The 27,175-nt window shown below is 37.5% G+C and overlaps 1 protein-coding gene across 2 annotated transcripts in view; it reads right to left on the bottom strand.

Moving 5' to 3' along the window:
• The window catches only part of LOC112862519 (amine sulfotransferase-like), a 44,838-nt gene extending 18,311 nt beyond the window's left edge, over nt 1-26,527 (bottom strand). Inside the window, exons 1-5 of one of the 2 annotated variants that reach the window (XM_086707649.1) lie at nt 26,253-26,527; nt 25,470-25,494; nt 24,232-24,369; nt 15,353-15,533; nt 14,393-14,545 (exon numbers count right to left, since the gene is read on the bottom strand). In XM_086707649.1, coding sequence (XP_086563775.1) covers nt 14,393-14,545; nt 15,353-15,413 — 214 coding nt within the window. In that variant the 5' untranslated portion in view covers nt 15,414-15,533; nt 24,232-24,369; nt 25,470-25,494; nt 26,253-26,527. Of the gene's footprint in view, nt 1-14,392; nt 14,546-15,352; nt 15,534-24,231; nt 24,370-25,469; nt 25,945-26,252 lie in introns of those variants that run through there. The other variant, XM_025925823.2, reaches the window with a different exon arrangement.
• Nucleotides 26,528-27,175: the final 648 nt, after the last annotated feature.

The following is a 27,175-nucleotide window of genomic DNA, read 5'->3' as shown; positions in this document are numbered from 1 at the left end:
GGAGGACCATGACCACATGTGCCTACGTATTACCACAGCTGGAGCTCAAACTCAATGAAAATCCACTGTTAGGAAGCTCTAAAAAGGTTGCTTACATACTTCTACCTTTCCCAGTTGACAGACACTGTGTCTTCAGGTGGTATCACAGCTTTGGGATGGGTACCAATCATGCCACATTTCTGCAGAGATTCAACAGTATGATGCAAAAATCTCTGCAGAGATTCAAAAGTTCAAATACCTATGTTCAGCTTCTCTTTATCCACTCCCTCTTTCTTTCCTTCTTTCTTTTTCTTTCTTTTTTTCTTTCTGTCTTTCTGTCTTTCTTTCTTTCTTTCTTTCTTTCTTTCTTTCTCTCTCTCTCTCTCTCTCATTCTCTCTCTCCCCACCCCCCCCAAAAAATAAATCAACGTTAATAAAATAAATTTAAAAATGCCAAGACAGGAGAATTCATCCTAAAAGATAGAACAAGAAAAGTTAATGGCCACTGATCTCATTGAGACAGATATAATATTCATGTTCCAGAATTTAAAGCAATAATTACAATGATACCAGCTGGGCATGAGAAAAACATATAGACAGCAGGAATTCCTTACCACAGAGATTAAAGACCTAAAAACTTGTCAAGCAAAAATGAAAAATGCATAACCAAGATTCAAAACGAACTGATTGTAATGACTATAAGGATGGAAGAAGCAGAGGAATGAATAAGTGATAGAGAACATAAAATTATGGAAAATACTGAAGCTGAAAAGAAGAGGGAAAGAAAAATATTAGATCATGAATGTAGACTTAGGGAATTCAGTAACTCCATAAATTATAATAATATTCATATCATAGCAGCCTCAGAGGAAGAAGAGAAGGAAAGGGGAACAAAAGGTTTATTTGAGGAAATTATAGCTGAAAACTTCCTTAACCTGGGGAAGGAAAGAGATATCCAAATCTAGGAAGCACAGAGAACTTCCATAAAAATCAGCAAAAGCAGGCCAACACCAAGACATATCATAGTTGGGGTGCCTGGGTGGCTCAGTTGGTTAAGCATCCAACTCTTTTATTTCAGTTCAAGTGATGACCTCACAGTTTGTGAGATCAAACCCGCATGGGACTCTGCACTGACAGCCCAGAGCCTGCTTGGGTTTCTCTCTCCCTCTCTCTCTCTGCCCCTCCCCAGAGCTTGTGCTCGCTCTCTATCTTTCTCTCTCAAAGGAAATAAATATTTAAAAAAATTAAAAACACATATCATAGTCAAACTTGGAAAATATAAAGATAAAGAAAAAATCCTAAAAGCAGCAAGACAAAAGAATTCCTTATCTTACCAGAGAAGACAAAGAAAATTAGTAGCACAGCTCTCCATAAAAACTTGGCACCCCAGAAGGGAATGGCATGATATATTCAATGTGTTGAATGGAAAAAATATGCATCCATGAATACTCTATCCAGTATTCAGAACAAAAGGAGAGATAAAGAATTTCCCAAACAGAAAGTAAATGAGTTTCTGACCACTAAACCAGAGCTGCAAGATATATTAATGGGGGATTCTTTGAGTGGGAAAGAAAGACAAAGGCAACAAATACTAGTAAGGACCAGAGAAAATTTTCAGATACAACAGTGTAGCATGTAGTAAAATGGCACTAAATTTATATCAATAATCACTCTGAATATAAATTGACTAAATGCTCCAGTCAAAAGAAATAGGGTGTCACACTGAATTAAAAACAACAACAGCAAAAACAAACCCATCTTTATGCTGCCTATAAGAGACTCATTTTAGACCTAAAGAAACCTGCAGATTGAAAACCAACCATTATGCAAACAGAAGTTACAAGAAAGCCAGAATAGCAATACTTATATCAGAAAAACAAAGACTGTAAGAAGAGATGAAGAAGGGCTCTATACCATAACAAAAGGGTCTATCCAACAAAAGATCTAACAATTATAAATATTTATGTCCCCAAGTTGGTAACTCCAAAATATATAAAACAATTAATAACAGACATAAATAACATATTGATTATAATGCAATAATACTAGAGGACTTTAATACCCCACTTAGATCAATGGACAGATCATCCAAGCAGAAAATCATCAAGGAAACAATAACTTTCAGTGACACACTGGAACAGATGGACTTAAACATATGCATTCAGAACATTTTATCAAAAAGCAGCAGAATTCACATTCTTTTTGAGCACACATTGGACATTCTCCAATATAGATGACATACTAGGTCACAAATCAGACCTCAACAAGTACAAAAGGATTGAGATCATACCATTTATATTTTCAGACCACAATGTTATGAAACTTGAAGTCAACCATAAGAAAAAATTTTGAAAGACCACAAATACATGGAGGTCAAAGAACATCTTACAAAAGAATCAATGGGTCAACCAGGAAATTAAAGACAAAAATTTGAGTAAGTTTATTCATTTATTTTGAGAGACAGAGGGCTCATGCATGTGTATGTGTGTGACCAAGTGGAGGAAGAGCAGAGAGAGAGGGAAAGAGAAAATCCCAAGCAGGCTCTGCACTGTCAGCACACAGCCTAATGCAGGGCTCGATCTCATGAACAATGAGAAAATGACCTAAGCTAAAATCAAGAGTTGGACGATTAACTGACTGAGCCACAAAGACACCCCAAAAAAGGAATTCTACAAATACATAGAAACAAATGAAAATGAAAGCATTATGGCCCCAAAACTTTGGGATGCAGCACAAGCAGACATATGATTTAAGTATATGCACAGGTCTACTTCAAGAAGCAAGAAAAATCTCACATATGCAGCCTAAGTTTATGCCTAAAGAACCTAGAAAAAGAACAACAAATAAAGCCTAAAGCAAGCAGAAGAAAGTAAATAATAAAGATTAGAGCATAAATAAATTATATAGAAGCAAACAAAGAAACAATAAAAAACAGTAGAACTGATAATAACACCTGATTCTTTGAAAGTTAATAACATTAATAAACCCAGATAAGTCCAGCCAGACTTATCAGAAAGAAAAGACAAAGGAATCAAATAAATAAAATCAGGAATGAGAAAGATCACAACCAACACCTCAGAAATAAAAACAATTATAAGAGAATATTATGAAAAATCATATGCCAACAAATTGGGCAATCTGGAAGAAATGGATAAGTTCCTAGAAACTCACAAACTACCAAAACTGAATCAGAAAGAAATAGGAAACTTGAACATACTCATTACCAACAATGAAATTGAAACAGTAACCAAAAATCTCCCAACAAACAAAAGTCCAGGGTCAGATGGCTTCACAGGGGGATTTCTACCAAACATTTATAGAAGAGTTAATACTTGTTCTTTCTTTTTTTTTTTAATATATGAAATTTATTGTCAAATTGGTTTCCATACAACACCCAGTGCTCATCCCAAAAGATGCCCTCTTCAATGCCCATCACCTACCCTTCCCTCCCTCCCACCCCACCATCAACCCTCAGTTTGTTCTCAGTTTTTAAGAGTCTCTTATGCTTTGGCTCTCTCCCACTCTAACCTCTTTTTTTTTTTCCTTCCCCTCCCCCATGGGTTTCTGTTAAGTTTCTCAGGATCCACATAAGAGTGAAAACATATGGTATCTGTCTTTCTCTGTATGGCTTATTTCACTTAGCATCACACTCTCCAGTTCCATCCACGTTGCTACAAAGGGCCATATTTCATTCTTTCTCATGGCCACGTAGTACTCCATTGTGTATATAAACCACAATTTCTTTATCCATTCATCAGTTGATGGACATTTAGGCTTTTTCCACAATTTGGCTATTGTTGAGAGTGCTGCTATAAACATTGGGGTACAAGTGCCCCTATGCATCAGTACTCCTGTATCCCTTGGGTAAATTCCTAGCAGTGCTACTGCTGGGTCATAGGGTAGGTCTATTTTTAATTTTCTGAGGAACCTCCACACTGTTTTCCAGAGGGGCTGCACCAGTTTGCATTCCCACCAACAGTGCAAGAGGGTTCCTGTTTCTCCACATCCTCTCCAGCATCTATAGTCTCCTGATTTGTTCATTTTGGCCACTCTGACTGGCTTGAGGTGATATCTGAGTGTGGTTTTGATTTGTATTTCCCTGATGAGGAGCGACGTTGAGCATCTTTTCATGTGCCTGTTGGCCATCTGGATGTCTTCTTTAGAGAAGTGTCTATTCATGTTTTCTGCCCATTTCTTCACTGGATTATTTGTTTTTTGGGTGTGGAGCTTGGTGAGCTCTTTATAGATTTTGGATACTAGCCCTTTGTCCGATATGTCATTTGCAAATATCTTTTCCCATTCTGTCGGTTGCCTTTTAGTTTTGTTGATTTTTTCCTTTGCAGTGCAGAAGCTTTTTATCTTCATGAGGTCCCAATAGTTCATTTTTACTTTTCTTTCCCTTGCCTTTGGGGATGTGTCAAGTAAGAAATTGCTGTGGCTGAGGTCAGAGAGGTCTTTTCCTGCTTTCTCCTCCAGGGTTTTGATGGTTTCCTGTCTCACATTCAGGTCCTTTATCCATTTTGAGCTTATTTTTGTGAATGGTGTAAGAAAGTGGTCTAGTTTCATTCTTCTGCATGTTGCTGTCCAGTTCTCCCAGCACCATTTGTTAAAGAGACTGTCTTTTTTCCATTGGATATTCTTTCCTGCTTTGTCAAAGATGAGTTGGCCATACTTTTGTGGGTCTAGTTTTGGGGTTTCTATTCTATTCCATTGGTCTATGTGTCTGTTTTTGTGCCAATACCATGCTGTCTTGATGATGACAGCTTTGTAGCAGAGGCTAAAGTCTGGGATTGTGATGCCTCCTGCTTTGGTCTTCTTCTTCAAAATTACTTGGCTATTCGGTGCCTTTTTTGGTTCCATATGAATTTTAGGATTGCTTGTTCTAGCTTCGAGAAGAATGCTGGTGCAATTTTGATTGGGATTGCATTGAATGTGTACATAGCTTTGGGTAGTATTGACATTTTGACAATATTTATTCTTCCAACCCATGAGCATGGAATGTTTTTCAAATTCTTTATATCTTCTTCAATTTCCTTCATAAGCTTTCTATAGTTTTCAGCATACAGATCTTGTACATCTTTGGTTAGAGTTATTCCTAGGTATTTTATGCTTCTTGGTGCAATTGTGAATGGGATCAGTTTCTTTATTTGTCTTTCTGTTGCTTCATTATTACTGTATAAGAATGCAACTGATTTCTGTACATTGATTTTGTATCCTGCGACTTTGCTGAATTCATGTATCAGTTCTAGCAGACTTTTGGCGGAGTCTATCGGGTTCTCCATGTAAATTATCATGTCATCTGCAAAAAGCGAAAGCTTGACTTCATCTTTGCCAATTTTGATGCCTTTGATTTCCTTTTGTTGTCTGATTGCTGATGCTAGCACTTCCAACACTATGTTAAACAACAGCCGTGAGAGTGGGCATCCCTGTCGTGTTCCTGATCTTAGGGAAAAAGCTCTCAGTTTTTCCCCATTGAGGATGATATTAGCTGTGGACTTTTCATAAATGGCTTTTATGATGTTTAAGTATGTTCCTTCTATCCCGAATTTCTTGAGGGTTTTTATTAAGAAAGGATGCTGGATTTTGTCAAAGGCCTTCTCTGCATCGATTGATAGGATCATATGGTTCTTATCTTTTCTTTTATTAATGTGATGTATCACATTGGTTGATTTGCGAATGTTGAACCAGCTCTGCATCCCAGGAATGAATCCCACTTGATCATGGTGAATAATTCTTTTTATACGCTTTTGAATTCGATTGGCTAGTATCTTATTGAGAATTTTTGCATCCATATTCACCAGGGATATTGGCCTGCAGTTCTCTTTTTTTACTGGGTCTCTGGTTTACGAACCAAAGTAATACTGGCTTCATAGAATGAGTCTGGAAGTTTTCCTTCCCTTTCTATTTCTTGGAATAGCTTGAGAAGAATAGGTATTATCTCTGCTTTAAATGTCTGGTAGAATTCCCCAGGGAAGTCATCTGGTCCTGGACTCTTATTTGTTGGGAGATTTTTGACAACTGGTTCAATTTCTTCGTTGGTTATGGGTCTGTTCCAGCTTTCTATTTCCTCCTGTTTGAGTTTTGGAAGTGTGCGGGTGTTTAGGAATTCGTCCATTTCTTCCAGGTTGTCCAGTTTGTTGGCATATAATTTTTCATAGTATTCTCTGATAATTGCTTGTATTTCTGAGGGATTGGTTGTAATAATTCCATTTTCATTCATGATTTTATCTATTTGGGTCATCTCCCTTTTCTTTTTGAGAAGCCTGGCTAGAGGTTTGTCAATTTTGTTTATTTTTTCAAAAAACCAACTCTTGGTTTCATTGATCTGGTCTACAGTTTTTTTAGATTCTATATTGTTTATTTCTGCTCTGATCTTTATTATTTCTCTTCTTCTGCTGGGTTTAGGCTGTCTTTGCTGCTCTGCTTCTATTTCCTTTAGGTGTGCTGTTAGATTTTGTATTTGGGGTCTTTCTTGTTTCTGGAGATAGGCCTGGATTGCAATGTATTTTCCTCTCAGGACTGCCTTTGCTGCATCCCAAAGCGTTTGTATTGTTGTATTTTCATTTTCGTTTGTTTCCATATATTTTTTAAATTTCTTCTCTAATTGCCTGGTTGACCCATTCATTCTTTAGTAGGGTGTTCTTTAACCTCCATGCTTTTGGAGGTTTTCCAGACATTTTCCTGTGGTTGATTTCAAGCTTCATTGCATTGTGGTCTGAAAGTATGCATGGTATGATCTCAATTCTTGTATACTTATGAAGGGCTGTTTTGTGACTCAGTATGTGATCTATCTTGGAGAATGTTCCATGTGCACTCGAGAAGAAAGTATATTCTGTTGCTTTGGGATGCAGAGTTTTAAATATATCTGTCAAGTCCATCTGATCCAATGTACCATTCAGGGCCCTTGTGTCTTTATTGACCATGTGTCTAGATGATCTATCCATTGTGGTAAGTGGGATATTAAAGTCCCCTGCAATTACCACATTCTTGTCAATAAGGTTGCTTACGTTTGTGAGTAATTGTTTTATATATTTGGGTGCTCCTGTATTCGGCACATAAACATTTATAATTGTTAGTTCTTCTTGATGGATAGACCCTGTAATGATTATATAATGCCCTTCTTTATCTCTTGTTACAGCCTTTAATTTAATGTCTAGTTTGTCTGATATAAGTATGGCTACTCCAGCTCTCTTTTGACTTCCAGTAGCATGATAAATAGTTCTCCATCTGCTCACTTTCAATCTGAAAGTGTTCTCAGGTCTAAAATGAGTCTCTTGTAGACAGCAAATAGATGGGTCTTGTTTTTTTTTATCCATTCTTGTTACAGCCCTTCTTTATCTCTTGTTACAGCCTTTAATTTAATGTCTAGTTTGTCTGATATAAGTATGGCTACTCCAGCTCTCTTTTGACTTCCAGTAGCATGATAAATAGTTCTCCATCTGCTCACTTTCAATCTGAAAGTGTTCTCAGGTCTAAAATGAGTCTCTTGTAGACAGCAAATAGATGGGTCTTGTTTTTTTTTATCCATTCTGATACCCTATGTCTTTTGGTTGGTGCATTTAGTCCACTTACATTCAGTGTTATTATAGAGAGATGTGGGTTTAGAGTCATTGTGATGTCTGTAGGTTTCATGCTTGGAGCGATGTCTCTGGTACTTTGTCTCACAGTATCCCCCTTAGGATCTCTTGTAGGGCTGGTTTAGTGGTGATGAATTCCTTCAGTTTCTGTTTGTTTGGGAAGACCTTTATCTCTCCTTCTATTCTAAATGACAGATATGCTGGATAGAGGATTCTCGGCTGCATATTTTTTCTGTTCATCACATTGAAGATTTCCTGCCATTCCTTTCCAGCCTGCCAAGTTTCAGTAGAGAGATCCGTCACGAGTCTTATAGGTCTCCCTTTATATATAGAGCACGTTTACCCCTAGCTGCTTTCCGAATTTTCTCTTTATCCTTATATTTTGCCCGTTTCACTATCATATGTCATGCAGATCGATTCAAGTTACGTCTGAAGGGAGTTCTCTGTGCCTCTTGGATTTCAATGCCTTTTTCCTTCCCCAGATGAGGGAACTTCTCAGCTATTATTTCTTCAAGTGTACCTTCAGCACCTTTCCCTCTCTCTTCCTCCTCTGGAATACCAATTATGCGTATATTATTTCTCTTTAGTGCATCACTTAGTTCTCTAATTTTCCCCTCATACTCCTGGATTTTTTTATCTCTCTGTTTCTCAGCTTCTTCTTTTTCCATAATTTTATCTTCTAGTTCACCTATTCTCTCCTCTGCCTCTTCAATCTGAGCTGTGGTCATCTCCATTTTATTTTGCAGCTCATTAATAGCATTTTTTAGCTCCTCCTGGCTGTTCCTTAGTCCCTTGATCTCTGTAGCAATAGATTCTCTGCTGTCCTCTATACTGTTTTCAAGCCCGGCGATTAATTTTATGACTATTATTCTAAATTCACTTTCTGTTATATTGTTTAAATCGTTTTTGATCAGTTCGTTAGCTGTCGTTATTTCCTGGAGATTCTTTTGAGGGGAATTCTTCTGTTTCGTCATTTTGGATAGTGCCTGGTGTGGTCAGAACTGCAGGGCACTTCCCCTGTGCTGTCTTGAATAACTGCGTTGGTGGGTGGGGCCGCAGTCAGACCTGATGTCTGCCCCCAGCCAACTGCTGGGTCTACAGTCAGACTGGTGTGCACCTTCTCTTCCCCTCTCCTAGGGGTAGGATTCACTCTGCGGTGGCATGGCTCCTCTGGGCTACTTGCACACTGCCAGGCTTGTGGTGCTGGGGATCTGGCGTTTTAGCTGGGGTAGATCGGCAAGGTGCACAGGGGTGGGAGGGGCTGGCTCAGCTAGCTTATCCTTTGGAGATCCACTTTGGGAGGGGCCCTGCAGCACTGGGAGTGAGTCAGACCCGCTGGAGGGATGGATCCACAGAAGCATAGCATTGGGTGTTTGCGTGGTGCAAGCAAGTTCCATGAGGGGAACTGGTTCCCTTTGGGATTTTGGCTGGGAGATGGGCGAGGGAGATGGTGCTAGTGAGCGCCTTTGCTCCCTGCCAAGCTGCGCTCTCTCGTGTGGGGCTCAACAACTCTCCCTCCCGTTGTCCTCCAGCCTTCCTGCTCTCCGAGCAGATCTGTTAACTTATAACCTTCCAGATGTTAAGTCCTGCTTGATGTCCAAACACACTCCATCTGGCCCCTCCGCTTTTGCAAGCCGGACTCGGGGGCTCTGCTTTGCTGGCGGGCTGACCCTCCGCCCTGGCTCCTGCCAGTCCGTGTAGCATGCACCGCCTCTCCACTCTTCCTACCCTCTTCCATGGGCCTCTTGTCTACGCTTGGCTCTGGAGAATCCATTCTGCTAGTCTTCTGGCGATTTTCTGGGTTATTTAGGCAGGTGTGGGTGGAATTTAAGTGATCCGCAGGACGTGGTGAGCCCAGCGTCCTCCTATGCCGCCATCTTCCCAGAAGCCTCTCCAACCAGTACACTTGTTCTTATTAAACTTTCCCCCAAAATACAAATGGATGGAAAACTTCCGAACTCATTCTATGAGGCCAGATTTACCTTGATTCCAAAACCAGACAGTGCTCACTTCAGCAGCACATGTACAAAACCAGATAAAGACCCCACTAAAAAGATAATTACAGACCAATATCCCTAATGATCATGGTTGCAAAAATTCTCTACAAGATACTAGCAAATTGAAGCCAACAGTACATTAGAAGAACCACTCACCACGATCAAGTGGGATTTAACCAGGGCTGCAAAGGTGGTTCAATATTTGCAAATCAATCAATGTGATATATTACATTACTAAAAGAAAGACAAGAATCATAAGATCCCCACAATAGATCCAGAAAAAAGCATCTGATCAAGTACAACATCCTTCATGATAAAACCCCTCAACAAAGTAGAGATAGAGGGAACATAGCTCAACATTATAAAGGCATATATGAAAGACCCAAAGCTAATATAATCCTCAGTGGTGAAAAACTGAGAGCTTTTCCTGTAAGGTCAGGAACAAGAAAGAGATCCACACTCACCATTGTTTTTTAACATAATACTAGAAGTCCTAGCCTCAGCAATGACAATAGAAAGAAATAAAATACATCTTAATTGGCAAGGAAGAAGTCAAACTTTTATTATTTGCACATGACATGATTCTCTATAAGGAAAACTCAAAAGACTCCACCAAACAACTGCTAGAGCTGATACATGAATTCTGCAAAGTCACAGGATATAAAATCCATGTACAGAAATCGATTGCATCTCTATATCCCAATAATGAAGCAGCAGAAAGAGAAACCAAGGATTTATCCCTTTACAATGGCACCAAGACCTATATGATACCAAGAAATAAACCTAATCAAAAAGGTAAAGGATCTAAAAATATAGAAAACTTATGAAAGAAATTGAAGATGATAGGAAGAAATATATAAGCATTCTATGCTCATGGACTGGAAGAACAAATATTGATGAAATGTCTATATACCCAAAGCAATCTATACATAAATGCAATCCTTATCAAAATACCACGAGCAATTTCCACAGAGGTACAACAAATGAACCAAAAATTTGAATGGAATGGCAAAAGTCCCTGAATAGCTGAAGCAGTAATGAAAAAGAAAAAAGAGTTGGAGGCATCATGATTCCAGTCTTCAAGTGGTATTACAAAGCTGTAGTGAGCACAGAAGTATCATATTGGCACAAAAACAGATACACATATCAATGGAATGGAATAGAAAATCCAGAAATGGACTCACAACTTTATTGTCAACTAATCTTCAACAAAGCAGGAAAGAATACCCACTGGGGGAAAAAAAGACAGTCTCTTCAACAATTGGTATTCAGAAAACTGGAAATTAACAAACAGAAGAATGAAATTGGACCTCTTTCATACACCATACACAAAAATAAGCTTGAAATGGACAAAAGACCTAAATCTGAGAACAAAAAAAAAAAAAAAAGTAAAAATCCTAGAGAAGAACACAATCAGCAATATCTTTGACACAGCTGCAGCAACTATTTAGTAGATATGTCTCTAAGAGTCAAGGGAAACAAAATCAAAATTCAACTATTGGGACTTCATCAAGATAAAGTTTCTGCACAGTGGAGGAAACAATCAACAAAAGTAAAAGGCAACCTTTGGAATAGGAGAAGATATGTGTAAATGACATAGGATAAAGGGTTAGTATCCAAAGTTTATAAAGAATTTTCCAAACTCAACACCCAAAAAACAAATAATCCAGTTAAGAAATAGGCAGAAGACATGAATAGACATTTTCCCAAAGAAGACATCTAGATAGCTAACAAACACATGAAAAGATGCTCAACATCACTCACCATCAGGATAATAAAAATCAAAACCACAATGAAATATCACATCATACCTGTCAGAATGACTAAAATGCACAACACAGGAAACACAGATGTTGGTGAGAATACAGAAAAAGGAGAACTCTCTTATATCCTTGGTGGGAATACAAACTGGGGAAGCCACTCTGGAAAACAGTATGAAGGCTCCTCAGAAAGTTAAAAATAGCACTACTCTAAGTTCCAGCAATTGTACTACTAGCATACAAAAATACAGAATCGAAGGTGTACACACATCCCAATGTTTATAGCAGCATTGTATATATATATACACACACACACACACACATACATACATATATATGTGTGTGTATATATACCCTCTCCCCACACACACAATGGATTATTACTCAGCCATCAAAAAGAAGGAAATCTTGCCATTTGCAATGATGTGAATGGAGCTAGAGTGCATTATGCTAAGCAAAATAAGTCAGTGAGAGGAAGAAACACAAATACCATATGATTTCACTCATATGTGGAATATAGGATGCAAAACAGATGAACATATGAGAAGGGAAAAAAAAGGAATCAAATAATAAGAGACTCTTAACTATAGAGAACAAACAGGATTGATGGAGGGAGGTGGGTAGGGTATGGGTTCAATGGGTGATGTTACTAGGGAGGGCACTTGTTGTGATGAGCACTAGTTGTTATGTCTAAGTGATGAATCACTAAATCCTGAAACTAATATTATACTATATGTTAACCAACTAGAATTTAAATAAAATTAGTTTTAAAAAAAATTGAAGCTAAAAAAATACACTAAAATACAAAATTATCAAGTACTATTTATTCCAGGGATACAAGGGTGGTTCAACATCCACAAATCGGTGTGATGTGCCACATTAACAAAATGAAGCATCAAAACCTTATTGTCATTGCAATAAATGCAGGAAAAGCATTTGACAAAAGTGAACATCCATTCATGATATAAAGTCTCAACAAAACGGGTATGGATGAAACATACCTCAGCTTACAAAATGACATTATGACAAGTTCACAGGATCATACCCAATGATAAACAACTGAAAGCTCTTCATCTAAGATCACAACCAGGATTAGGATGCCCATTCTCTCTCATTTTATTGGAAATCGTAGCAACAGCAATTAGGCTAGGAAAAGAAATAAAAGGGATCCAAGATAGAAAGGAAGAACAAAACTCTCTATTTGCAGATGATCATGATATTATATACAGGAAGACCTAAAGAGTCTACCAAAAACACTGTTAGAACTAATAAAAATTCAATTAAGTTGTTAAATTGCAGGATATGAAATAAGAATGCAAATATAAGTTGCATTTCTTTTCCTTTAAATTTGTTAAGTTTATTTCCATTTTTTTACAGAGAGAGAGCGCATGCACATGTGTGAGTGGGGGAGGGGCAGAGAGAGAGGGAGAGAGAATCCCAAGCAGGCTCTGCACTTTCAGCACACAGCCCAATGCAGGGCTGGAACCCACAAACCGTGAGATAATGACCTAGGCCAAAATCAAGAGTTGGATGCTTAACCGACTGAGCTGCCCAGGAGCCCCATAAGTTGCCTTTCTATATACTAACAACAAACTATCAGAGAAATTAAGAAACATCTCATTTATGATAGCATCAAAAAGAAAAAAAATATGTAGGAATAAATTTATCCAAGGAGGTAAAAGACTTGTACATTGAAAACTAGAAGACACTACTAGAAGAAATGTTAGAAATCACAAATAAATGAAAAAATATTCCATGCTCATGGATAAGAAGAAACAACATTGTTAAATTGTCCATACTACACAAAGCAATCTACAGATTCAGTGCAATCCCTATCAATGTTACAATGTCATTTGTCACAGAAATAGAACAAACAGTCCTAAAATTTGTTTGTAAGCATACAAGACCCCAAATAGCTAAAGCAATTTTGAGAAAATAGAACAAAACCTGAGGCATCAGACTTCTTGGTTTCAAATAATATTACCAAGTTATACTAACCAAAACACTATGATACTGGTATTAAAGGGAAAAAAGACAGGTTAACCAATGGAACAAAATAGAGATTACAGATGTTAACCAACATCTGTATGGTCAATTAATTTATGGCAAAGGAGATGAGAATATATTATGGGGATAGGATAGACTCTTCAATAAATGGTGTTGGGAAAACTGGAGAGCCACATGCAAAAGAATGAAACTGGACCACTCTCTTACACCATACACAAAAGTTAACTCAGAACAGTTTAAAGATATGAATGTAAGACCTGGAAGCATAAAACTCTTAGAAGAAAGCAGAGGTATAAGACACTGGTCTTAGCAATGGTTTTGTTATGGGAGTGGGGATATGACACCAAAAACAAACGCAACAAAAACAAAAGTAGGCAAGTGGGAGAATATCAAACTAACAAGCTTCTGTACAGCAAACTATCAACAAAATGGAAAGGCAACCTATTAAAAGGGGAAATATTTGTAAATCGTTTATCAAATAAAGGGTTAATATCCAAAATATATCAAGAACTCATACAAGAAAATAGCAAAAATAACAAAAATCCATTTAAAACATTGGCAAAGAATTTGAATAGCTGTGAAAGTATATACACACATAAATAGGTATATATGAATATATACACACATATATATATTAGCCTGATATGAGTGCTATAACAAAATAAGACCCATATACTTTGGGATTATTACACACTATGGTAATTAGTATAAGTTAATTTTCCTTCTCATGCACTTGGCTATTAAATGCAGCTCAACTATATGTCTGAAGTAGCTGCTTAAATGGTACATATTCCTGAGTCCTTTCCCAGCCACTTCAAATATTTAGTGTTTGATAGGGTGTCTTCAATCTATCTACTTCAATATTTTCTCCATTTTCTTGTACAAATAAAAACTAACTTACAGCTATGTTGTAAAAGATCTTAATTCATATAATATTCAATTCAGTTCACACTATAATATCTAATGCATCAAGTGTTTATCTCTGTATATACTATTAGTAAAAAGACAGAATTCCAATATTATAAAAGTATCATTTCATTTATTTGATTAGCTATTAGAATACAGAACTCACCAGATTTGGGGTATGTAATAATGAAGACATCACTTTCTCTGATTACAAAATCATCTAAATTTTCTATAAAGCCAATATCAAGTTCTTCATGACCAAAATGATATCCTTTAAATTTGAATAAAAATGAGTCTGCATCTTCCATATTTCTGTTACCTACAAAAAACATACAAAATTATTTGGAAGAAATGCAATAAAATTTTATGCAGTCTTCCCTTCCATATTTTCAGTTGGTGGCTATATATATATATGCTGAGAGAAGAAGCTTATTTCTTGTTTTCTTCACAAACACTGACAACTGACTGGCTCTGGAAGCTCCTATCCTAGATTTCAGACCTGTAGAGTTTGGTCTGATGCCCAGGAGCCATGTGTTTATGAGCTAGGTCTTAGTTTTATGTGTGTGTGCTCCATCTATGTAGGTACAGGGAAAATAGTGAAAAAATAATTATGTAATTGCAAAAAAAAATGCTCTTAATCAGAAATCATAGATAGATAATAGATGATAGATAGATTAGATAGATAGATAGATAGATAGATAGATAGATAGATAGAATCACATATAGATAGATATCTCTAAAGCAGAAATCATATATACATTAGATAGATAGATAGATAGATAGATAGATAGATAGATAGATAGATAGATGATAGATATAATCATAGAAAGATATCAGAAGAGAAAGAGAGATTGAATATACAAAGTGGACTTGAATGGGCTTCAGAAACATTTGTCTCCCACTACTCCTTCAGCAGCTGAGTTTTTATCCCCCTGGAACTGTAGTACAATATTTTAGCTTCTAGCAGGCTTGTACAAGTTTTATTTATATACTTTCTGGGTGGGAGTTATGTATTCATAAGCTTTTCGGTAACTTTTAGTTTGAACTTTGCTTTATTTCCTAACTTGTGACTTGCTTAGAGTCACCGTTTACCTGCCATTATTCCCCTCAGTTCCCCACCGTTTACCTGCCATTATTCCCCTCAGTTTTGTCACTGTTGAGTGAGTGGTGAGGTCTTCATACCACATAGGGATGTGGTATCACAGAGGGAATGACAGGTCCTGGGGTTGGCTGTTCAGGTACTGTTTTGTGTCCTCTTTTTCAGGGGTTCCACACTCTATCCAGTTTGTCTTCTGAACAGAATGGTCCTAAACGATAAACATCTAAGGTTTATTCAAACTGCCTCTGGATAAACACCTAAGATTTATTCAAACTCCCTCTATGTATACTTGGGTTATTGACCTTAGATGCTGCTTCTCTTCTGTTGTTAGTGTTTCCTGAATAACAAACATTTCCTCATTTATACTAAGATAAATCACCAAACTTTGGCATCTGTTGATGTTACTGCATGCACACTATCTGATTTGGAACTGGACTCAATTCCTTCCTAATACATATCCTCTCACCCTTATTTGGGAAAAGTAGATTGTGTTTCTTATTTAGAACTACTCTCAGTAACTTTGGAATTCATGGTTTCATCTGTCCTATTGTCACGTTTCATTAAATAAAAATTTGATCCAAAGAAACGATTTAATCCCTTTTATTGGAGTAATCATTACTGTTAAAAAAATGTTTAAACCATAGAGATTCAACAATAGAGAAGAAACTGAGATGGATGGAGGGAGAAGGGTGGGAGATGGGATATATGAATGATGGGTATTAAGGAGGGCACTTGTTTTGATAAGCACTGGGTGTTGTATGTAAGGGGATGAATCGCTGAATTCTACTCCTGAAACCAATATTGCACTTTACGTTAACTAGCTAAAATTTAAATTAAAAACAAAGAAGTCTTTAATGTGACAGAAATTGGACCCTGTAATTATGAAGACAAACTTTTTCTCACAGTATTTCCTAAATTAAAACATAACACATTCCTGAAGCCAAAGTTGTTAATTGCTAGAAAGGAATAATTGTGATTCACTAAAATAAAAAACTTGAGAAAAGCAAACTGATCCTTACGATTGTTTTTTTTTTTATTTTTTTTATGTTTTTATTTTACTTTTGAGAGAGAGACAGAGTGCGAGCAGAGGAGGGGCAGAGAGAGAGGCAGACACAGAATCCGAAGCAGGCTCCAGGCTCTGAGCTGTCAGCACAGAGCCCAACGCGGGCTCGAACTCACGGACTGTGAGATCATGACCTGAGCTGAAGTCGGACACTTAGGCAACTCAGCCACCCAGGGGTCCCTGATTCTTATGATTCTCGAAAATTTTAGTTATTTGCCAAACTTGTAAGGCTGAAAAGTGGGAAAATTACCCAGTTTTGAGTTTAAGCACAACCTCTGACCTAATATTTCCTGACTACTAAGCTCTATTGGCCTTGTCTTAACTATAACACAAAAATTTAAAAAATTTGAGTAGTGATATGAAAGTGTGTATGCTGTTGGGGATAGACTCCATAATTAGTTCTAGTAAATCACTAAAAAAGGCAGGCACTAAAAAAAGGCAGAACAACCACTTCTAGGACAAGATTGGAATCTAGAGAATGTATATTACCTAAAATATCCAGTTTCTGACAAAAGTACCATATGTCAAAAAACAAGAAAGTGTAACACATATTCAGGGGAATAAAGGGCAATTAGTAAAAACTATCTCTGAATGGACCCAGATGCTGGACTTGGCAAAAAAATAAAATAACAGCTATAAAACAATGTTCATTTATTGAGTCCTTAGATCTCAACAAGTTTGATCCGACAGAAGAAAGAATCATGGAACATGAAGACAGATCAGTAGCGAAGAGAATTACAAAGAATAAAAAGAACAGAAACACAAAGAATGAATAAAAGTGAACATAACCTCAGAGACCTGTAGAACATATGCAACAGAGGAACATATACAGAAGGAAAGGACAGAAAAAAATCTTTGAAGAAAGTATGGTCAAGAATTTCCCATATTTGAGGAAAAATATTAATTTACACATGCATAAAGCTTGACGAACAAGTAGGATAAACGTGAATAGGACAAAAGCCACACATATCACAGTTAAACTACTGAAACATACATTTTAGGATTGTTTCTTTTTTATTTGTGAATGATTTTGGTATTTTAATGAGTATTGAGTTCAATCTCTTGATTGCTTTGGGTGGTATGAGCATTTTATGATATTAATTTTTCCAATCCACAATCATGAGGTGACTTCCATTTGTTTGTGCCTTCTTTGATTTCTTTCAGCAAAGTCTTGTACTTTTCATCATACAGGTCTTTCACTTCCCTGGCTAAATTATCTAGATTTTATGTTTTTATTTTTGATGCTACTCTGAACAAGATATTTTTATTTTTTTCAGATGTTTCATTATTACTGTAAAATAATGAAACTGATTTCTGTATATAGATTTTGTATCCTGAAACGTTACTCTGATTAATTTGAACAGTTTTATGATTGACTCTTCAGGATTTTCTATACATAAAATCATATCAGTTGCACATAGTGACCATTTTACTTTTGCCTTTCTGATTTGGATGCCTTTTCTTTCTTTGTCTTGCCTAATGGTTCTAGCCAGGACTTCTAGTACCACAGTAATGGTGAGAGTGGGCATTCATGTCTTGATCCTTATCTTAGAGAAAAAGCTTTCAACTTTTCACTATTGAATATAATATTAGCTGTGGCTTGTCATATATAGTCCATACTATGTTGAGGTGTATTCCTTCTATACTCAATCTATTAAGGCTTTATAACGTGAAGGATGCTGTATGAGTTGCATTTTTGTGTGTCTAGTGACATAATTATGGTATTATCTTTTATTTTATTGATATATTAAATTTATTGAAGTGTGTGTGTTAAAGGAAACTTGCATACTAGAGAGAAATCGAATTTGGTTCAGGTGTTCTTGAATTTAATTTGCTATTTTGTTGAGAATTTTTGCATCAGGGATATAGGCCTATAGTTTTCTCTTCTTGTGGTATTCTTATCTGGTTTGGGTATGAGGGTAACAGTGGCCCCACAGAACGAGTTTAGAAGCATGCCCTTCACTTTGGTATTATGGAAGAGTTTGTGGAGGAATGATGTTTCTTTAAATGTTTGGTAGAATTCACCTGTAAAGCCATCAGTTCCTGGGGGGTTGTGTTGGGCTGATTACTGATAAATCTCCCAATTTACTCATTTGTCTATTTTTCTCTTTCTTCTGGATTCAGTCTTGCTAAGGCTGTGTTTCTAGAAATGCATCCTATCTTCTAGGTTATGTAATTTGCTGGCATACAATTGTTCATAGTAGTGTCTTATGCTCCTATGTATTGCTGTAGTATCACTTGCAATGTCTCCTCTTCCGTTTCTAATTTTATTTGAGTTATCTCTCTTTTGTTCTTAGTCTAGCTAAAATTTTTTCAATTTGGTCAATCTTTTCAAAGAACCAGATTTTAGTTTTGTTGTTTTGTTGTTGTTTGGGTCTTCATTTCATTTCTGCTCTGATCTTTCATCTCTATTATTTCCTTCCTTCTAATAAGTTTGGACTTAACTTGTCCTTCTCCAGTTCCTTATGCTGTAAAATTAGGTAGTTTATTTGATGTCTTCCTAATTCTTTGATTTTTTGATTATTAAATTTCTATCCAGAACAGTTTTTTTCTCTAGCCCATAAGATTTGATATGTTGTCTTTCCATTTCATTTGTTTTGAGATAATGTTTTATTTTCCTTTTGATTTACTTTTGACTTTTTGGTTATTCAGAAGTATTTTGTTCAGTTTCCAAATATTTGTGATTCTTCTCACTTTCTTATTGTCAGTTCCATAAATAGGAAAGATAGTCTGAAATTTGAGATTTGTTTTGTGTCCCATCATATAATCTATCCTGCAGAATAAAGAGATGAGTGTGTACTTGGCAAATATTGGAGGGAATGTCCTATAGATGTCTCTTAGGGGCACCTGGGTGACTCAGTTGGTTGAGTGTCTGACTTCGACTCAGGTCATGATCTCACAGTTCATGAGTTTGAGCCCCGTATCGGGCTCTGTGCTTAGCTCAGAGCCTGGAGCCTGCTTCGGATTCTGTGTCTCCCTCACTCTCTCTCTCTGCCCCTCCCCAACTTGCTCTCTGTCTCTCTCTCAAAAAATAAGATAAAATTAAAATTAAAAAAAATTTTTTTTTTTTTAAAAGAAGTCTCTAAAGCCCATTTCTTCTAAGGTACTGTCCCATTGCAATGTTCCCTTGTTGATTTTCTGTCTGGATAACGTATCTACTGCTGACAGTCAGGTAATGAAGTCCCCTACTATTAATGGATTGCTATATGTTTCTCCCTTAAGATCTGTTGGTATTTGCTTAATAGACTTCAGTGCTTGAATGTTAGGAGTACAAATACTTGTGGTTTTCACATCTACTTGCTGTATTGACCCTTTTATCATTATGTAATGACCTTCTTGTCTTTTGTTACCACTTCTGATTTTGACTTGAAACTCAGTTTGTTTGATATATAGTAGGCTGCAGCTATTGTCTTTTGGTTTTCACTTGCTTGGAAAATCATCTGCCATCACTTCACTTTGAGCTTATGTATGTCTTCAGAGCTGAAATGTCTCCTATAGGTGACATATAGTTGGGTCTTGTTTCTTTAACCATACAACCACTGTGTGCTTCATGATTGGTAAATTTATCCATTTATTTTTAGGGGGATTATTAATATGTAGAACTTATTAGTGTTCACTTGCTATTTCCCATCTATATTGTTTCTTTTTCATTCTGTTTCTGCCTCCCTTGTTAATTGGTGGGTTTTGTCGTGATATGTGGCCTTTTTTCTTTTTTTCCATGTTTTGTGTCTGCTCTAGATTTTTGCTTCAGTGTTTCCTTGAGGCTTACATAAAACATGTGGGCCTTTTTCTTTTGGTAGCAACTCCTATTCATTTGTATCTGCTCTACATTTTTGCTTTACAGTTACCTTGAGGCTTAAATAAAAAATGCTAGCCCTTTTTCTGCCCTAGCAGCTCAAATTAAGTTGTCCATGTTACCCTCTTTTATGTTTTTGATGTCACAAATTACCTCGTATTATGCTATGAATTTGTTAACCAATTATAGTGACTATCATTATTTTTAATGCTCTCTTCCTTTACCCTAATCTGTAATTGTTTGACAAACTATTCTTAAACAGAGTTAATGTTCTAATTTTGACTGTCTGTATCACCTTTATCAGAGTTTTATGTGATTTCATTTATTAGTGTCTTTCATTTCAGCTGGAAGAGTTCTTTCTGCATTTCTTGCAAGGCAGGTCTAGTGGTAAACTCCCTCGAGTTCCTGCTGAGAAATCTGCTAATAGCCTAAGGTATAGGGGGTAAAGGGTAGGGGGTTCTTTGTGGGCTAACTCTTCTTTCCCTTGCCTTAAGAATTCTATCATTGAGTTTGGACACTCATCATAATGTCTCATTGTTTTCCCATTGAGATAATAAAATGTTCTATGAGCTCTGTTGACTTGTATGTTAAATTCCTTTCCCAGGTTTCTCTGACCCCTTCCTCTGTTCTCCTGATACACTCCTTAATCTTATATTGGCTTTTCTAATAGTCTGATAACTCACATAGGGTTTCGTCACTTGTTTGAAATCCTAGCTCTCTCCTTTTCTACTTGAATCATTTCTAAATTCCTATCCTCCAGGTAACTTAATGTCTCTCCCATGTGACCTGCTGTTATTTCTAATGCTTCTTACTGCATTTTTTCATCTCATTTGAGTCTCTCAGCTCCAGAATTTGCTTGAGTCTTTTTTTTATAATTCCAATCTCTTTGGTAAAGTACTCCTTCTGTTCATTAGTTTTATGCTTCAGTTCATGGAACTGCCTTCTAAATTTTCTTGTAGCTTATTGAATTTCTTCATAAAAGCTGTCTTGAATTATACATCAGATCACAATATTTTGTCTTTGAATTTGGCTCTGAAGGATTGCCCTTTATCCTGTGTGATACTGTATTACTATGATTCTTCATAGTGGATGAAATGTGCCTTTGTCATCTCACTTGAAGGCCTGAATACCTTTCTTGTGTAGAAAAGGCTTTGACTCTAACAGTTAAACAGATTGGCAATCAGAAACTTACCTTTGTTTCTCAGTTCATGATATAGCACAATTATTTTATTTTATCTTACTGGATCTGACTCACCATTAAATTAGGAGCATACCTAAAGGATCTGGCATTTTTTAAAAAGTGGCAGGAGAGTTGTGGGCTTAGCCCTTGGGTCTTTGGGTGTGCCCAAGGACACTGGGATGGGTGGAAGGTATCTCAGAGGTCCCAAACTTCTTCCTGAAATACCAAGGCAGACAGCAGAACACATCTTCTGTCAATTCTCTTTCTCTGCCTTCTTCCCTTTCCGTCCTTTGTCCCAGTCGCAGAGTTCTCTTCCGGGAAACCCAGGTGCTGCTGAAGGGCAACAGGCCCCTCCAGCTGCACCTGAGCAGTCGCGAGGACTTCACTTACCACCTTTGCTTTCCACCTCCTCTGCCTCCTCTGCTGGTTCCAGCACTGCCGCTCTGGCTGCTGCACCTCCCTTGGCCCTTTGGCCCCATAGCCTCTCTGGTTCTCAATCCACCCACTTTGGATGCACATGGATGATCTCTTCTAATGTCCCTGTATGCTCTGTAGAGGCACTTTTATTCAGTCATGGATGTCCAATTACACGCAAATTGAGGGGAGAGAAAAATGAACAACTTACACTGCCAAGATGCTGATGTCACCTATTACTCCTTTTAGTAAGGCTGAATGAAGAATCTCCTGTCTGGAATTTTATCTAAATGCAGACTGAGATGGGGTTTTAATGCAGTACAATTGTTACGTGGAAGAAGAGCCATATAAGAAAGATTAGGCAAAGAACCTAAGAAAGACCAAGGGTCCAAGGAACAATGATAGGTGCTTGTTTTGTCTCTATGAAAATATTATTCCTCCTGGAACAGGGAGAACGCTACTGGGAAGGCTCTGACTTTATTTTGAAATCAGTCCATTCTAGATGTGTTTAAAATACATCATAGTTGTCCAAACTCCATTTAATATCCTAGAATCAAAATTATCACTCCAGGTCTGGTATGGTGGCCTAAATCCCCTTCAGCCCATCTTTCACTATCTATAAATTCTGGAGAAGTACAAAACACCCCACAACGAGGTAAAAGTAACAAGGAATGCATGGGAGACATAACATGAACAAGTGGACAGTATAGGGAATAAGGTTTCTTTTTTTAACTTTTGAGCCTTTTGTTTCTGCAATAGTTTTTCCTCTTGTGGGATTGTCCTCACAGAAGAAACTGTTAGGATCCCTGGCTTCTTCCCAGCCTGATATGACAAAGAAAAATGCTCCCATACATTTCCAAACCCCACCCAGAACCACTTCCCTAGCACCACTTGGGGTGTGTGGGTAGCCAGGGGCCCTAGTCAACAGCCATCCCACCAAACTCTGCCCTCAGCCAGTTCTGCTCTAGTGCTGTTGTGCCATAGGTCACCACGATGCTGTAATTGAAATCATAAGATGTTTTAGTTTGCGTTCTCCCAGGACACACACTGAGATTTGCATGAGGACTGAGAACTGCCCTCAGGAACAACACCTGTGAGGGAGTGAAGGCAGGTGCTCTGGGCAGAGGGAGAAGTTGGACTGCAATGCACTAGCAACAAAACCCACAAGTGATCACACAAGGAGCTAAGGAGTTGGGCTGCCCTTCAAATTGTTTTAACTTGAGGCAGTTTGGCTGCTACAGATGTGAAGGCAGGTAACATTTGTGTTACTGCAGCTGAAGGAGGTGCCATCTGCACTACTAAATGTTTGGTTTTCTCCCGGATTCAATATGTTAATGAAATATTGGCAAAAGGCAGTGGAGCAATATTTGTCTTAGTCCAATCAGGCTGCTATCACAAGACAGCATACACTGGGTGGCTTATGAAGACACTTATTTCTCACAGTTCTGAGGCTGGGAAGTCCTAGATCATATCACCAGCAGATTCATACCTAGAGAGAACCCCCTTCCTTCGTAGTCTTCTCACTGTGACCTCACATGGCAGAAGCAGCAAGGGAGCGCAAGTCTGCTTTCATTTTTATAAGAGCCCTAATCCCAATCATCACCTCCCCAAAGCTCACCTCCTAGCATTATCGCCTTGGGAGTTAGGATTTCATCATACGAATTTCTGGGGGGGACACAAACATTCGGTCCAAGGCAGTACACTTATTCCCTATAATTTCATTGTGTGAGGCAGGGGGAAAAGGTGGTGTGGGAAACATGAGAAGATTTGTAGACAAAGTCCCATGAAAAATTCACCAAGTTTTGACCATGTTTATTAACTGTCCTTTTTGAATAAAATTGTCGTGTTCTAGAAGTATTGTGATCCCCACCTTACAGGTGAGGAAGTTGAGGATCAGAGATTAAATGAATGATCAGAAGCTCCCAGTTAGTAGGAGGGCCTATTCCAGTTCTCACCCCTCTGCCAGAACCATCTCTTAGATTTTCATACTAGACAAGGCATTAGCCTTCAGTAGTGAACTAAAATATGAAGTATTAAATATTAAATATTCACATTTTCCCCTTGTGTTCAAACTCTCTGGGGCTGGCTCAACGTGTGCTGGCACATTTTCAATTGTGCATCTATGCCTAAGAGAGAGAAATACAACCTCCTTCCATAAAATACATGGACACAGAGAACTTCCTATCTCAGACAGAATCCACTAAAATTAGTTGCTAATGGGGCACCTGGGTGGCTCAATCAGTGAAGCATGCAACTCTTGAATTCAGCTCAGTCATGATCTCACGGTTTTTGAATTTGAGCCCCTCATCTGGTTGTGTGCTGTCTGTGCTCTCAGCACTCTAGGCACAAAGCCTGCTGGGATTCTCTCTCTCTGCCCCTCCCCTGCTTGCACTCAAAATAAATAAACATTTTTCAAAAATTAGTTGATGATTGCAAAAAAAAAAAAAAGACACCTTTGAGAATGTGCCTAACACTCTCCTTTAATGTCATTTTCAAGGGCCATAGCATCAATATTTATCTTTTTAGAAAACATCCTTAGTAACAGATCCTCAAGTGTTAAGGGCCTTTCCAAATAATAGAAACAGTCTGACCTTTAAAAACAAAATTTAAATGTCAAAAGATACATCCAAATTAATATCGAAGTTCTTTTAAAACATTATCCCAAAAGTATAGGTGAAAAATTTTGTAGATCCATACTTTCTAGACAGTCTGAGTTCTACAAGAATCAATTTGTTCAAGAGACCAACAAATCTGGGTGTAATTCATTTTTCTTTAATGATTATATCACATCTACATAGGCTTGGACTCTTATGGTCAAAGCCATAACCTACCAGCTGGTATCTCAAGCATGTGCAGTAGCCCATAATCTAATAATTTCCAGGCCCTTAATTACTTCAGTTTAACTATCTGCTTGAAGTTGGTAACAGTATGGCTCATTCTGCTTGTCGTCCGAGCATCTTCATTTACACAAAGCAGCACCCTTTACCTAAATCTTCACCAGGTTCCAACTCCAGGCCTTTCTCCCTAATATTCTTAGGATGGAGGCCAGGAAACCCTGAAAGCCTTTTCGACCTACCAAGGACTACAATAATGTGAGTGAGGCACTGATCTTGGGTGCAAAATTTTAAAAAGCACCAAAAACTCAGTTATTAAGATCAACATTTTAATGCAGTATTTTAAAAAATAAAGATTTAATGTAAAATCCGTGATAAATAAAATATCCAAATTTTAAGTAATTACTGATTTTTCCTTCAGGTGCCAAAATGGCTCTACACAGCACTGTTAATTAAAATTTTGACTTGGCATTCCTTTACAATAGTCATAAACGTTTTCCAACATATTCCCATTTTTCTATTAATGGAAGGTGCACTAAGTCATGCATTACCACCCCACCTCACCCCTTTTCTTTCCAAGTCCTTTGCCCAACAAAGGGGAAATTAAACTGAAAGCTATAAACTTCATGATAAACCTTATGGCAGTATTCTGCATCTCTGTTACTCTGACATAGGTCCTAAAGCAGCAAACAAGCTAATGTCATTCCCATTTACGTCTTTATATGGACTCCTACTCCATGTGCATTGGTGAAAAAAACATTCCCTATCACTTTAGAACTCAATGGACTCTCTAAAATTACTCCCTACAGTTTTGGAAGTGTGTGACTCATTTTTATATATAATCATATGATGTTTACCTTTGTTGCTGGACATTTATGTTCTCTGAAAGACAAACAAAACACTATGAGCTACTTGAGATAGTTTACCTGCTTTCTGTTTGCACCTCCATAACACAAACAACAGGCTAGCACATACATATTGAAAACTCACACTCTCCTTTCTCCTAGAATCCAAGAATGTATCTCTTTGCCACTTGACACATACACTTTGGAGTTTGTGACAGTACAATCAATGAACTCATCCTTTCATCCGTAAGAAATGTTACTAATCACTCTTTCTGGTTTTACCTCAAATAGGAAATGTTCATGTAACCTTTTAGAGGTGTTTGCCTTAGATCAGTGCACTTTTTTCCTAAGGCACCTCTCCTGGCAGAAGAATATGAAGTAATGCAGAATCTGGAGGCATAACTCAAAGCTGCATATAGCAAATAAAACACTTCCTTGAACTGCCATGGTTTACCTTTAAAATGCAGGAGAACTTTGCATAATTCACTCAATTCAACAAATAATAGATGCCTATTCGGTGCCAGACATTGTCACAGGCATACAGCAATGAATACACATAGTAGTATTCGTGTTTAATCTTATAATACTTCATACAACTTAGCATAAGTAGAAAAACAAAAGCAAAAATTTTCCCAAATCCAAGAGCAAAACTGAGAATCCAAGATGGCCAATTACTGCTTCAAATACCACCAGTCATGCTTTTGCGCATCCTGGGACTATGTGTGCTCCAGTTTGAGAAGTAGAGTCTTTGGTTAATTCCCATAAAATAAAAGCAATATTAAAGTTAACATTTACTTTGGATGAAAATACTTGGGAGTATCATTACAACAAACTCTGAGTCTTCATTTCCATATCATCAGGTTCTGCCTACATTCTGAAATGACAAAGATGGAATCCACTTCAATACTTAGAGAAAACATATAAAACTTACACTTCAGGGGCGCCTGGGTGGCTCAGTCAGTTAAGCATCCAACTCTTGATTTTGGCTCAGGTCATGATCTCATGGTTCCTGAGTTTGAGCCCCATGTCAAGCTCTATACTAGACAGTGCAGAGCCTGCTTGGGATTCTCTCTCCCTCTCTCCCTCTCTCCCTGCCCCTCCCCACCCCTTTTCAAAATAAATAAACTTAAAAAAAAAAACAAAATCAACCATATACTTTAAAAAAGTCTTGTGCAAGAGGGAGGTAGAATCATTCTTGACACTTTAAGGTCAAGTCCTCACTGACCTCAGCACTATATTGTTCATCATTGCTTTTCTTACCCTTAATTAAACTACTCTCAAGTTCTTTTTTTTTTTTTTTAAACATTTATTCATTTTTGAAAGACAAAAAGAGACAGAGTGTGAGCAGTGGATGGGCAGAGAGAGAGAGGGAGACACAGAGTCTGAAGGAGGCTCCAGGCTCTGAGCAGTCAGCACAGAGCCCGACACAGGGCTCAAACCCACAAACCGTGAGATCATGACCTGAGCCGAAGTCAGACACTCAACCGACTGAGCCACTCAGGCGCCCCAACGGCTCTCAAGTTCTTAATGCATCTACTGATCAGCTTCAGAAAGGATCTCTTCTTAGAAAAAGTCTCACACAACACAAATTTTTGGACTTCTCTCTGTAGAGAAATGACAAACACTACTGGTATTCCCTTCTATTGGTCAGAACCAAAGCTGGTGAAAAAGTATTACATTCCTCAATGATAGTATTATATTCCTCAATTTTGTCTTAA

Source organism: Puma concolor, chromosome B2 (genome assembly GCF_028749965.1).
Source record: "Puma concolor isolate L17-30 chromosome B2, mPumCon1.1.hap2, whole genome shotgun sequence".
Lineage (NCBI taxonomy): Eukaryota > Metazoa > Chordata > Mammalia > Carnivora > Felidae > Puma > Puma concolor.
Note: the sequence above shows the minus strand (reverse complement) of the source record. Positions and strands in the feature narration are given on the sequence as shown.